The sequence below is a fragment of the Sus scrofa genome, chromosome 12 (assembly GCF_000003025.6).
Source record: "Sus scrofa isolate TJ Tabasco breed Duroc chromosome 12, Sscrofa11.1, whole genome shotgun sequence".
Lineage (NCBI taxonomy): Eukaryota > Metazoa > Chordata > Mammalia > Artiodactyla > Suidae > Sus > Sus scrofa.
Window position 1 is genome coordinate 23,022,303 of NC_010454.4, and position 14,034 is coordinate 23,036,336.

At 50.9% G+C, this 14,034-nt stretch overlaps 1 protein-coding gene across 1 annotated transcript; it reads right to left on the bottom strand.

The window, feature by feature from the left end:
* RPL19 (ribosomal protein L19) lies at positions 7,075-12,035 on the bottom strand. The gene is made up of 6 exons (XM_003131509.5): positions 11,888-12,035; positions 10,843-10,949; positions 9,407-9,529; positions 8,418-8,538; positions 7,503-7,613; positions 7,075-7,270 (listed from the first exon to the last, which is right to left on the bottom strand). The coding sequence occupies exons 1-6, from the start codon at positions 11,890-11,892 to the stop codon at positions 7,147-7,149; spliced, it is 591 nt and encodes a 196-aa protein (XP_003131557.1). The 5' UTR covers positions 11,893-12,035; the 3' UTR covers positions 7,075-7,146.

Genomic DNA, 14,034 nt, shown 5'->3' on the forward strand with positions numbered 1-14,034 from the left:
TGAAGGTGGGAGAATGTGGGGGGCGTTGGGGCTGGGCTGGCCCTGACCATACAGGGTCCCCAGGCCTCTTCCCTCCCTTCCACCCAAGCAGCCTGAGCCCCGGGGAGATCTGGGGAAGCGTTTGAGAGAACGGGCTGGGGAGAGCCAGCGGGGGTGGGGGTCAGGGTGGGGGGTGGACGTGGAAAGGCCCCGAGGCAGCGAGGAAGGAGGTTTGGGGGACGCTGGAGGGAGAGAGGGTGGGGCTGAGGTCAGTTTCTGGTTTGCCGCGCACCTGCCTCGCGCAGGGGGCGGGCACACACCTCCGCGTCTGGACCGTTCCCGCCCACCCAGAGGTGCCGTCGGAGACCAGCCGTACCCAGGGGGGCTCATTACCCACCCGAGCTCAGCCTCGCCCCCACAGTCCCCTAAGCCCGAGGCAGATACGCCGGCGGCGGCGGCGGCGAGGACAGTCGCGGACAGTGGGGCCCTGAGATGACTCAATCGCGCCCGTCATCGGGAGCCTGGCACCAGAGGGCCGCGGTGGCGCCCCTCCCGCAGCGCAGCCGTGCCCACCCGCCCACCTGCTCCGGCAGAGCGGCAGAGCTGCCTCTTTCCCCTCGATATGCCGGCCACGTCATCGCCCAGGCGAGCACGTCCTATGCTATTTATAGGCCGAGGGGAGCAGGGAGCAAGAGAGAGGCGGGCTGCGGGGGTGCCAGGGCAAAGCCGAGCTGCCAGAATGCAGAGGGGGTGGGGGCCTGCTCCTCTAGATGGGCACCCTTCTGATTCTGCCTCCCACCCCACCACCCCCAAAACAAGGTAGGCCAGGGGGGACCAGACCCTAGGTCTCCTGCCCGCTTTCTTTGGGACCCTTTTCTCCAGGGAGGATCCTGGAGCTTGGGGAGGTGGGCGGGGGCAGGAGAAGGAGGGTGACCTCCCCACCCCCCAGGACCCCTGATGGTGGGAATGGATAAAGGGATCAGGAACCCAGTCCAAAGGCTTAAAAAGAGGGAAAGTCAGGCAGATAGGCTCCCCCCCGTGCCCAGGGCACCAACCCAGGAACTTAATCTTGTTTTATCCTCTAGAACCCAGTGAGGAAAGTGTCGGTGTCCCCTTTTCACAGCTGATGAAACTGAGGCACAGAGATATTAGGTGGCTTGTTCACAGTCACACATTGTCCAGCCCAACCGTGCCCCTTTTATACACAGAACACCTGAGGCCCAGAGTAGGCTAGTAACTTGCCCAAGGTCACCCAGCAAATTAATGGTCAAGCTGGTCTCAGAAATTACATTTCGTGCCTCCCAGTTCGGCTCTTCCTGCACCTGACGCTGGGTCCCTCAGTGCCCTACACCAGCAAGGCAGACACAGAGACACCTTGAGATGCTGAGGCTCCAGGGATCAAGACCCCACTCCCCTGAATACAGTGAGAGCCTTTCAGCAGAACCTCCTGCACACTCGCTTGTGTTTGCACCAGCCACAGCTGGCCTGGACCCCTGCCTCCTCCTCAGCTCATTTGCCGCACTGCTGAGCACAGCGGCTTTTTCGGGTGGCTGAACCACTGACAGCAGGCTCGCAGCCTGGGGGCTGAGAACAGCTGGTGCCCCCACTCTAGCCTCTGCCCTCCTCTGCGCTACTCCGGGGGTGGCAGCACCTGCAACACTACTGGCCTGGAGCAGAGGATGCCCAGTAACCTGCTGGTGGTTCCAACCCACCATTTGGTTCTGTCGTTTGACCACACGCGCCCTCTCTGCCCCCATCTCAGCCTGAGCTTAAGCTGGCAGGTACTCTGTGAGGGTTAAGGTTACCTAGGCTTGGGGGTGATGCCAAAAGGGGGGGTCTGGGGGCCAGACAAGAGGCCTAAAATGGCAGAGATGGATACCAGAGGTGGGGGTTGGGGGAAGACACAGGATGAGCCCCTCTCTGCAATCCCATCCCCCTTTTTTTTTTTTTTTTTTTGCTTTTTAGGGCCGCATTTGGGGCACATGGAAGTTCCCAGTCTAGGGGTCAAATCAGAGCTGCAGCTTCCGGCCACAATCACAGCAACTTGCGATCCGAGCCTCGTCTGTGACCTACACCACAGTTCACAGCAACGCCAGATCCCCAACCCACGGATTGAGGCCAGGGATGGAACCCACTAGTCGGATTTGTTTCTGCTGCACCACAGTGGGAACTCCCCATTTTTTTTTTTTTTTTTGGCCATACCCTTGGCTTGAGGAAGTTCCCAAGCCCAGGATCACACCAGCGCCACAGCAGTGACAGCTGTAGGATCCTTAACTACTAGGCCACCAGGGAACTCCTACAGCACCCACCTTGCTAGCCCCACTCTCTCTGACCTCTTCAGCCTTCTTTACCTGCTCCTCCCAATCCTGTGGGTTTGTTTTTTTTTTTTTTTTGCCATTTGATAATTTACTCATTTAATTTAATTTTTAATTTTCCTGGAGTATAGTTGATTTACAAAGTTGTGTTAATTCAGGGGTAAAGCAAAGTGAATCAGTTATACATATACAGATATCCATTCTTTTTCCAATTCTTTTCCCATATAGGTTATTACAGATTGCCTTGTGCTATACAGAAGGTCCCCCTTTTTTTTTTTTTTTGTCTTTTTGTTGTTGTTGTTGCTATTTCTTTTTTTTTTTTTTTTTTGTCTTTTGTCTTTTTGTTGTTGTTGTTGTTGTTGTTGCTATTTCTTGGGCCGCTCCCACGGCATATGGAGGTTTCCAGGCTAGGGGTTGAATCGGAGCTGTAGCCACCGGCCTAGGCCAGAGCCACAGCAACGCGGGATCCGAGCCGCGTCTGCAACCTACACCACAGCTCACGGCAACGCCGGATCGTTAACCCACTGAGCAGGGGCAGGGACCGAACCCGCAACCTCGTGGTTCCTAGTCGGATTCGTTAACCACTGCGCCACAATGGGAACTCCAGAAGGTCCCTTTTATTTCCCTTTTTTTCTTTTTCCTTTTTATGGCCAAATCTTTGACATGTGGAAGTTCCCAGGCTAGGGGTTGAACTGCAGCTGCCGCTGCTGGCCTACGCCACAGCCGCAGCACCGCCAGATCCAAGATGCATCTACAACTTACTCCCTAGCTCAGCACTGGGTCCTTCATCCACTGAGCAAGGCCAGGGATCAAACCCTCATCTTCATGGAGACTATGTCGGGTTCTTAACCCACTGAGCCGCAATGGTAACTCCAGTAGGTGCTTGTTAGTATCCTTTTTTTTTTTTAGGGCCACACCTGCGGCATATGGAGGCTCCCAGGCCAGGGGGACATATCAGATCTGTAGCTGCCGGCCTATGCTACAGCCACAGCAATGCAGGATCCAAGCTGCGTTGGATCTACCTACACCACAGATCATGGCGACGCTGGATCCTTAACCCACTGAAGGAGGCCAGGGAGCAAACCTGTGTCCTCATGGATGCTAGTCAGATTTGTTTCCACTGAGCCATGATGGGAACTCCTCCCCCCTCCCAATTCTTTTTATTTATTTATTTATTTTTAGGGTCGAACCTGCAGCATATGGAGGTTCCCAGGTTAGGGGTCGGATCAGAGCCGTAGCCACCGGCCTACACCACAGCCACAGCAACAGCAACGTGGGATCCAAGCCATGTCTGCCATCTACACCACAGCCCACGGCAATGCCGGATCCTTAACCCACTGAGCAAGGCTAGGGATTGAACCCGAGTCCTCATGGCTACTAGTTGGGTTTGTTAACCACTGAGCCATAACAGGAACTCCCCACTCCGAATTCTTAACAGCCTGTCCCCAGTGCTTAGGACAGGCTCGGGGCACCTGCTGCAGGGTATGAGAAAGGCAACATGTTCTTCCAGCCTCAGCCCTCTCTGTGCTTTCGGGGAGCCAGCCTGGGTGGCCCACCTCTTAGCCTTAGAGAGAGGACCAGGAAGGAGGCCAAGGACCCTGTACCCCTTCCCCAGCTCACGGCCCTGCACAGCAGCTGTGCTCTGTACCTCTCCTCGGCTGCCCACTCTGAGTCACACATCTTCCCACATCTGGGGGAATCCAAGGCGGGCGCTAGTGTTCATGCCATGCTGAGGTTCTGGGGAGTCACTGGTGCTTCGAGACCAGTTTCCTCCTCTAGAAATAGAGTCGGATTTGCCTGGGGAGTCTTTACCTGGGGGCCATGAACCCCTTTAAAGGTATGCAAAAGTATGTGATGGGACCAGTTGCAAGCGCTTGAGAGAATGGACATATGTTGTCATCAGCATTTCACAAGACTCCAGGGCCTGGAAGAGACCCAGTGGTTCTGCTAGAGGATCTGCCTGCCAAGGGGGCCCTCCCAGGCACTGCCAAAGGAAGGGGTTAGAAGCCCAAGGTGGAAAGAGATAAACTTAGGCCTGGGGTGAGCTTCAGAAAGAAGGGACTAAACTTGGAGTTCCCGTCATGGCACAGCGGGAACAAATCTGACTAGGAACCAAGAGGTTGCGGGTTTGATCCCTGGCCTTGCTCAGTGGGTTAAGGATCCGGCGTTGCCCTGAGCTGTGGTGAAGGTCACAGATGCAGCTCAGATCTGGCATTGCTGTGGCAGTGGTGTAGGCTGGCAGCTGTAGCTCGGATTAGACCCCTAGCTTGGGAACCTCCCTACGCTGCAGGTTTGGCCCTAAAAAGACAAAAAGAAAAACAAAGGCGGGGAGAGAGAAGGGACTAAACTCAAAGCTTCCCAAGAGATAGGCTCCTACAACCTAACTCTTCCCTCACACCCCAACCTCCCACCACCCCAAACCTCCCCCGAATCAGCATCCTACACCTTCAGTGACCTGTGGGAGAACAGCACCATCTCCTGGTCTATGGTGGAAATGGTTTTCTATGCTGCAGCCTTGGGAACCCCAGGGAAGCTCCTTACTCTCCCTCCTGTCAGCCAGGAGGAGGAGGAGGTGGAGGTGGACGGCCTTCAGGGCCCCTCCTCCTCCGGTCCAGGCCTGGGAAGAAGGCATCTCCAAGTAGCTTGGCCAAGGCCCTTCCCCTTTCAGGCCACAGCATCCCTACTTGAAAGAGTTAGAGCAAGGCTGAGGGTACATTATGCACAAGCCACTCTGGTGGCCACAGAGGACCTCTCAGCCTGGGCTCTGGTGCACATGGGTGGTGGTGGAGGCCGTCTGGAAAATTCTGTCTGGCCTTCACTGCCTTGGGCTACCCACCTACCCACCCTGTCCAGACTGGACAAGGACACTACAGGCAGAGCTGGGAAGGTCTGCGGCCCCTAAGAATGCCTGAGCCTGCCCAGCACATACCCTGAAGACCTCTCATTGGCTTTCATATCACTCCTCTGCCCCAAACAAGTGTTCCTAAGATGGGTGGAGGGCAGGGAGGGGACCAGGACAAGCACGCCTGTTATGGCTGTTCCCAAACTCATCTTTTCTTTTTAGAGCCACACCCACAGCATATAGAAGTTCTGGGGACAAACTGGAGCTGCAGCTGCCAGCCTACACCACAGCCAGAGCAACACGAGATCCCTAACCCACTGAGTGGGGCCACGGAGCAAACCTGCATCCTCATGGATATTAGTCAGGTTCACTCCCGCTGAGCCACAATAGGAACTATTTTACTTCATCTAGAATTCACTTTTCCCACTCCCAATGATGCATTAGTTAGGGCTGAACAGGTGAACCCAACGTCCCTACACCGTTTTCTCATCTATAAAATGTAGAGGCTAATATCCTGCCTTACAATGTTGTAAAGATTAGAAAATCAATGTAAGTCAAGGCAAAAAGTGCCTTACAGTACTGGGCCTAGAGAGGATAATTTTTCAGTAAATGTGCTGGTTACTACAAGTGGCAAAATAAAACCCATTACCCGTTTGTAAAAGAGTTATTAACCCAGAATGGCTTTGACAACTGTTATGTGCCTTTATTCCAGTTTCTGCTGAGAAAGCCATCTTTTTTGTTGGCTGCTCCCAAGGCACATGGCAGGTCAAACCCACACCACAGCACTAACAGCTGCTGGATTCTTCACCAGCTAAACCACTAGGGAACTCCCTCCTCTGAGTCATTTTCTATGGGTATAAATAAAAAAACAAGTCTTACTAGGATCAGAAAGAAAAAAGGTTTAGGGAGTTCCCGTTGTGGCACAGTGGTAATGAACCACTTTGTCCACAAAGACGAAGGTTTGATGCTTGGCCTTGCTCAGTGGGTTAAGGATTTGGTGTTGCCAGTAGATCACAACTGCAGTTCAAATCTGAACCCTGGCCCAGGAACTCCATATGCCAAGGAAAGGCCAAAAGAAGAGAAAAAAAACAAAGACAGCTTAGGCAGCAGTCTGCAGTTGAAGTCCAGGCACCACTGCTCCTGGACTGGTGGTGGTTCAAACCCCCAGCGTCCTGGAGTTCCAAGGGGGTAGACCTTCACCTTGAACCTCAAGCTTGCAACTGAGAAGTATAAACATACTATTTTCTGCTGTCTTTAAACAATGGGACAACTTACATAGCAACTACTGCACATCTGAGACCACTCACGCTCTGCCCCAAGGGGCAATTTTGAAGCACAGTATTTTAGGTTTGGGTAGAAGCCATCCGCTCCTTCTCCAAACAGGCCCCATATCCTCGAGACGGAGGGGGTATGAGCCTGGCCAGAAGCCAAGAAAGCAATGAAACAGGAACCCAGGGAAAGGCCTCTAACCGGGTTTGGCTCTGGCCGTGTAAACAGTGAAGACCCACCAAGCAGCCAGAAACTTTGTAAGAGGTAGGCAGATGAAGGTTTGACTTTTTGTTTTTGTCTCTTCTAAGGCTGCTCCGGTGGCATATGGAGGTTCCCAGGCCAGGGTCAAATCGGAGCTGTAGCCGCTGGCCTCCGCCCTCCGCCAAAGCCACAGCAACGCCAGATCTGAGCCGCGTCTGCAACCTACACCACAGCTCACGGCAGCTTAAGTGGATCCTTAAGCCACTGACCGAGGCCAGGGATCAAACCTGCAACCTCGTAGTTCTTAGTCGGATTTGTTAACCACTGAGCCACGACGGGAACTCTTGATTGTTTTTCTGGCCGCAGTGTGCACTGGCTTGATGTGGGATCTCTGCTCCCAGACCCAGAGATTGAACCCGGGCCGCAGTGGTGAAAGCGCCTAGTCCTAGACACTAGACCACCACAGAATTCCCAAGGCTCATTTTTATTGAATCTATGTAACTGCCAAGGCCACTATGTACAGAGAGGAGGGGGAGAACTTTATTTCTTGGTCTCTTCCTCCTTGGACAGAGTCTTGATGATTTCCTCCTTCTTGGCCTGGAGCCGCTCTTCACGGCGCTTGCGTGCTTCCTTGGTCTTAGACCTGCGGGCCTCAGCCTGGTCCCTGGGTAATGAAAGACAGAAGACGGGTGAGCTGCTGGGGACACCAAGAGCTCCTGCTTCAAATAACCTCACGCTACCTGACCCCCAACCGGGAGCAGCAGGCGGTGTTCGGGTGTGGGTACAGCAGGAGGATCACACAGCTGTACTCCGGACAGACTGCGTCCAATTGGACGTTTTCAGGGTCTCAGAACCTGACGCAAAGAACACAGGGGCCAATTGCTGAAGAAACTTACGCCAGAAGCTTCTTGCGAGCCTTGTCCGCCTTCAGCTTGTGGATGTGCTCCATGAGAATCCGCTTGTTTTTGAACACATTCCCCTTCACTTTCAGGTACAGACTGTGATACCTGCCGGGTGCAAGGATGGGGTTCTGCTCAGCAATTGGATCAACACAGACTGGCCCCTGGGATCTGCTCTCTACACAAGGCACCGAGGGTCCCTTTCCTCTCCTCTTGTTGCAGGGACGCCTTTCTCCCAAGACTTTTGGTGCAGTTTTTAGACAGAAGAGCTGGCCTGCAGAGACTCGATTCTTGGGCTATCCTTTTTTTTTTTCCGGTCTTTTTGCCATTTCTTGGGCCGCTCCTGCAGCATATGGAGGTTCCCAGGCTAGGGGTCGAATTGGAGCTGTAGCCGCCGGCCTACGCCAGAGCCACAGCAACGTGGAATCCGGAGCTGCATCTGTGACCTACACCGCAGCTCACGGCAATGCTGGAACCTTAACCGAGCAAGGCCAGGGCTCGAACCCACAACCTCATGGTTCCTAATCAGATTTGTTAACCACTGATTTGTTAACAGGGAAATTCTACCACCTTCTCATTGCTAATCATTATCCTAGAAGTTGACCATATTATAATAAAGAAAAAAACACAACATTCACTCTTCTGTGAATGTTATGGTGTAATAAAGATAGAAAAAAACAATTATTTAATATTCCATGGGTTATAAAAATGCCTTGAACTACACAAAGCAAGACAAGACCACTGAGCCACGATGGGAACTCCGCTTGGGCTATCCTGATGGTGAACAGGTGAGGAAAACCAGGACAGAATGGAAAAGCCTAAGAGACAGAGCGCTCCCTCCCAAGGCCAATGAGACGGAGCTTGCATCCCTGCGGAAGAACAAGCCATCAAAGCTCAAGGCAAAGTACTCACATGTGGCGGTCAATCTTCTTAGATTCACGGTATCTTCTGAGCAGCCGGCGCAGAATTCTCATCCTCCTCATCCAAGTTACCTTCTCAGGCATTCGAGCATTGGCAGTACCCTTCCGCTTACCTACAAGGAAGGTGAGTCAGGCCCACTCTAGTGCATCTGGGTGACCAGAGCCAGCTGAGAGTCCCAGGGACGGCTACCAATTCTCTGGGATACTTTATAACTCAATGGGTCATGTGCCAAGAGCTGTACCTCATTTTAAGGAGCATTATTTCCATTTTACACATGATGATTCCAAGTATCTAATTTCTTTCATTTACTCAATTTTTAAGAAACCACAAATAAGGCAATTATTCCTCAGTCACTTTGCACAGAATGTGGATGACAGGGTAGGTATCAAGGCAGTGTGGTAAACCAAGACTCAAAAGGTGGTATGACTTCCTGTCACGGCACAGCTGAAACAAATCTGACTAGCACCCATGAGGACACATGTTCGATCCCTGGCGACACTCAGTAGGTTAAGGAAATGGCGTTGCTGCAAGAGCTGTGGTGTAGATCACAAACGTGGCTTAGATCTGGCATTGCTGTGGCTCTGGCGTACACCAGCGGCTACAGCTGATTCGACCCGTAGCCTGGGAACCTCCATATGCCGTGGGTACGGCCCTTAGGAAAAAAAAAAGTAAAAAGTAAAAAAAAAAAAGGGTGGTGTGTATGACTTTCATCTTCCTCGATCAATCACCCTGAGCCAAGAAAGGGCTTTTAGGATTTATTGGACAACATTTTCCAAGTATCCAGAAGAATCCTTGGCAGATAAAGGTGACCTCTTTCTACCAATACTTTCGACACCAACACCAGTTGTCAACTTTCTGCTTTGCAGACAGAGAAACACCAAGTATCAGAGTAAGAAAACGCTCAAAATGAGTCAGAATGGGAAATCGAGACTTAATCTTCTATCATTCCTGAGTCTAAGTAAAGGGAAGAACGCACTTACCGATGCCCATATGCCTGCCCTTCCGGCGGGCCAGGGTGTTTTTCCGGCATCGAGCCCGGGAATGGACAGTCACAGGCTTCCGGATGATCAGCCCATCTTTGATCAGCTTCCGGATCTGCTGACCTGGGAAACCACAATGTATCTGGTCAGTCACCTGGGGGCTGCCTGGCCTCAAGCACAGCAGTCACAAGCCAGGGCACAAACAAGAGGCCAGAGATACCACTCACATCCCTGGTTTCAAAAGCAGTAGAAATAGGGGAACCTCTGTTTCTTAAAATACATAAGAATTTCATCCATCGAGAGTATTTTATAGCAAACTCTCTCTATATTTGGGGAGGGGTGATTAAAATAGTATACAAATACAGCCTAGTCCTTCAAATCCTGTCTCAGCTGTTAGCTACCAGCCTAAAATAAGGTGAGGAAGTTTTGAACACCCATTACACCACCACAAACCCAAACAGGTTAAAAATTTCTCTGATGGTGACAAAGATTCCTGCTTGACCCAACCTTTGTCAGGTTTCCAAGCCTTCTAGGCCCATCCTTACAGTTCCTTGTAAATTCTCATTTTGGAAAGAACCCCGCTTAAGTTAGTTAACCAGAAACCCCTATCGTGATTTCAGGAAGAATCCTTTTTTTTAGGTCAGTTTAGTCAGAATCCCCCTTACCTGTTTCTTCATAGTAATTTTCCTCCCACTGACCCCTACACTGTGCTCCTTGGCTGTCAATCCCTAGTTGCTCATGCTACCTTCTGATTTGAGCCCAATCTCTCCCCCTCACTGTAAAATCCCACTGCACTGGTCCCCGGAGAACTATTTCAATGGTCCTGAATAAAATCTGCCTTGCCATCATCCCCCCCCCCCAAATATGGCTGCTCCCATGGCATATGGAAGTTCCCGGGCCAGAGACCAAACCTGAGCCGCAGCTGTAACTTATGGCATAGCTGTGGCAATGCGGGTTAAGACCCGCTGTGCTACAGCAGGAACCCTATTTATGGAAGTACTGTGGTATGCTAATGTTATCTGCAGGACTGACACTGTCTAACTACTTTGAGTAATTATGTACAAACATGCCTCTGTTCTGAGGCCCAGGCCTTCCCAATTCATCCCTAACCCCCAGTACTCCAGTTTGCTTCTTCACAAACCCTTCATATAGCTATACAACAGAACATCCATTCTAACCGTATTTACTAATATAACACTGGGTAGTTCCATTAACCTCCATTCTCTCATTCTGGCAAATGGCAGGAAGAGAAGAACCCCTGGCATTTCCTATTTCTTTGATTCCTTCCATTTCCTAAGGATGCCCACCCCCCAATGTCCGACTTATGAGCTCTCCTAAATCTGCACATTCAAGTTAACACAATTGTGCCACCTTTCATCCCTCAAGGGTTGAGCAGGTGATAGGGCAAAGAAAGGTCGCAGAACCCAAGAACTCACGGGAGTTGGCGTTGGCGATTTCATTAGTCTCATTGGGGTCCAACCAGACTTTCTTTTTGCCACAGCGGAGGACACTGGAGGCAAGCCTCTTCTGAAGCCTGAGCATACTGTAACAAACAGAAAACACTATCAGGCCCTGGAAACCATTCCTGGGCAAGGAGCATCCCCAGCAAGACCTGCCCTCCAAAGCCTTCTAATGTGAAATATACCACAGGATATGGATGTATGTGCATTTAGTACTAAGGACAAACATGTCTCTCCCGCCCCAGGCTTTTGCCACCCACAATGGCACCTCCAAATTAAAAATCTCCCCTGTATCCAGATTTTTGTTAATGCCTTGGCAACTACCCATCCCATAATGTAGACAAAGCCCAAGCTATATCTTGACGTATTTGCGCCTCAGTTTTCTCCTCTGGAAAATAAGATGAACGGATGAAATTGAAATTTATAGAGGGAGCTAATACTCTGACATGCACCAGTGAAAATGAATTTATTTAACGCGAAGAATCTGAGGCCAGCGGAGCCGATTCGCTAGTCAGTCTTCTGATTCCTGGGCTCGTTTTTCTCATCTTATCACAGTAATATACTAGCCTTAAGGATTTTCTTATGATGGCTCCACCGAATAAAAGGCATCAAAGAACCAGGGATTGCTTCATCCCGGACAGTCGGAGGCTCGAGACCTACGCGAGGCCCCGTCCTACGTCACATGCAAGCAGACATGGGCTCGGAGCCACAGATTGACCCAGCGAGTAAGGAAGCCATAGCCCGGTTCCCGCCACCGCCTCTCTTCTGCCCGCAGGAGTAGCCTCGGACACGTGTGGGGCGCAGGGCTCGCCCTTCCTCCTGCGTAAGAGTGCCCAGGACGCTCTCCCACCCCCATCCTCTCCAGGCCAAGAGCTAGTGTGCTCCGGCCTACCCTAAGCTCCAAGGCCGGCCGCTTCAGGGCCGTCTCCACCTCAACTCTCCCACCAGGGGCTGAGGTATCGAGCCGTCGAGTGCCCTGGCAGCCGGAATCAACCAAAATCGGAGACCCTGGAGCCCTTACCTCATGGCTGCTGCCGCAGCGGCGAAAGGAAAGAACTTGCTCTCGCCAGGCTCCTCCCATTATCTGTGCAGGGGAGAGCTCATCCCTGGCTCCGCTTTCGCCCGTATTCCCCTCCAGTCTTTTCATCTTCTGCCACCATAAACGTACTTATATCTTCTGTAAAGATCCGGGATACTCGAAGCCTAATATCAGAAATCGGTTTTAAACTTAAAAACATAGAAAATATACCCCTTCGGCATGGCAAAGTGGTATAGTCCGACTTCCTATTAGGCATGCGTGGCAAGGGTGTCTGGTCACGTGGATGGCGGAAGCCGGAAGTCAGCTGGGTTGCGCAGGCGGGTTGAGGGAATTTTGCTAGAGTGGCCCGTTTCTCGCAGTCGCGTTGGGTTCTTTGGGTGTTTTATTGGCGCGGGGCGGGTGTGGAAGGTGAAGCAAGAGGGAATAATGAGGGCGGATTTCAGACAAAAGCAGCCCTGTATTCACTCTCTTAATTATTGGGAGACCCTGGAGGTCAGAATAAACCACCAAAGATACTAGCTGATGTTTTTGCACCCCTATGGTCCTTGATCTCTTAGTGCCTCAGTTTCCTTCTCCGTATAGTGTACGTGATATATCCGTTGTTCAGTTGTGAAAATCGCATGAGTTAACGTTTGCAGCTTGCGAAGGCAGGCATTAAGACCAGCTCCTCTTTAAAAATAAATAAGTAAAAAGGCATGCTCCTTATGACAGGAACCAGTCTTTTGTTTGGCTCATACTGTATGCCGGCAGCCATGGAGCTTTGCACATAGTAAGCACTTGAGAAATAAGGAGCGAATGAATAGCTGTGAAAGTCTTAAACCTGGTTGCTAGAACCTCTCATAGTTCTTTCCTCTTGCTCTGGAGTTCCCAATGCAAAAACCTAAGGAAGTGCAACTAGAGATTATCGTACTAAGTCAGAAAGACAAAAACCTTATAATATCACTCATATGTGGAATCTAAAATATGGCACAAATGGGAGATCCCCATTGTGGCTCAGTATCCATGGGGACGCTGGTTAGATCCCTGGCCTCACTCAGTGGGTTAGGGATACAGTGTTGCCGAGAGCTGTGGTGTAGGTCCCAGTCCGCGCTCAGATCTGGTGTTGCTGTAGCTGTGATGTAGACTGGTGGCAGCTGCAGCTCAGATTCCACCGGAGCCTGGGAATCTCCACATGCCACAGGTAGAGACCATAAAAAAAGCAAAATAAATAAATAAAATATAGTGCAAATGAATCTATCTACAAAACAGAGACTCACAGAAAACAGACTTGTGGTTGCCACGGGGCGGGGGGTGGGGGGAATGGACTAGGAGTTTGGAATTAGTAGATGCAAACCATGGCATTTAGAATGGATAAACAAGGCGTTTCCGTCTTGGCTCAGAAGAAACGAATCTGACTAGTATCCATGAGGATGCAGGTTCCATCCCTAGACTCGCTCAGTGGGTTAAGGATCCATCTGGCATTACTGTGAACTGCGGATCAGATCTTGCATTGCTGAGGCTGTGGTGTAGGCCCCCCGCTTCAATTCTGATTGGATCCCTAGCCTGAGAACCTCCATATGCTGCGGATGCAGCCCTAAAAGACAAAAAAAAAAAAAAAAAAAAGAATGGATAAACAAGGTCTTATTGTATAGCACAGGCAACTATATTCAATCTCCTGGGATAGACCACTATGAAAAATAATATATATACATATATATATTATTTATCTTTCTAGGGCCGCACCCATGGCATATGGAGATTCCCAGGCTAGGGGTCTAATCGGAGCTGTAGCTGTGGACCTACGCCACGGCCACAGCAATGCAGGATCCCAGCCATGTCTGTGACCTACACCACAGCTCACAGCAACGCCAGATCCTTAACTAACTGAGAGGGGCCAAGGATGGAACCGGAAACCTTATAGTTCCAGTCAGATTCATTTCCACTGCGCCATGGGGACGCCCTTTTTGTTTTGTTTTTCTAGGGTAAAATAATATTTAAAAATGTGTAATATGTATGACAGAGTCACTTTGCTGAGTACAGCAGAAACTGGCAAAACATTGTATCAACTATATATATTTTTTAAAAAAACTAAGAATATTCTGGGGCTCAAGAAACACAGATCTGAGTTCTGCCTCCATCTCCTTGCTTTG

Excerpts from the sequence above, each read along its gene's own strand:
- RPL19 (XM_003131509.5), bottom strand. Across the intron at positions 9,530-10,842 it reads AATCGCCAACGCCAACTCCC|GTCAGCAGATCCGGAAGCTG; the intron begins GTGAGTTCTTGG and ends GTGGTTTCCCAG. Across the intron at positions 7,271-7,502 it reads GCTCGCAAGAAGCTTCTGGC|GGACCAGGCTGAGGCCCGCA; the intron begins GTAAGTTTCTTC and ends TTCATTACCCAG.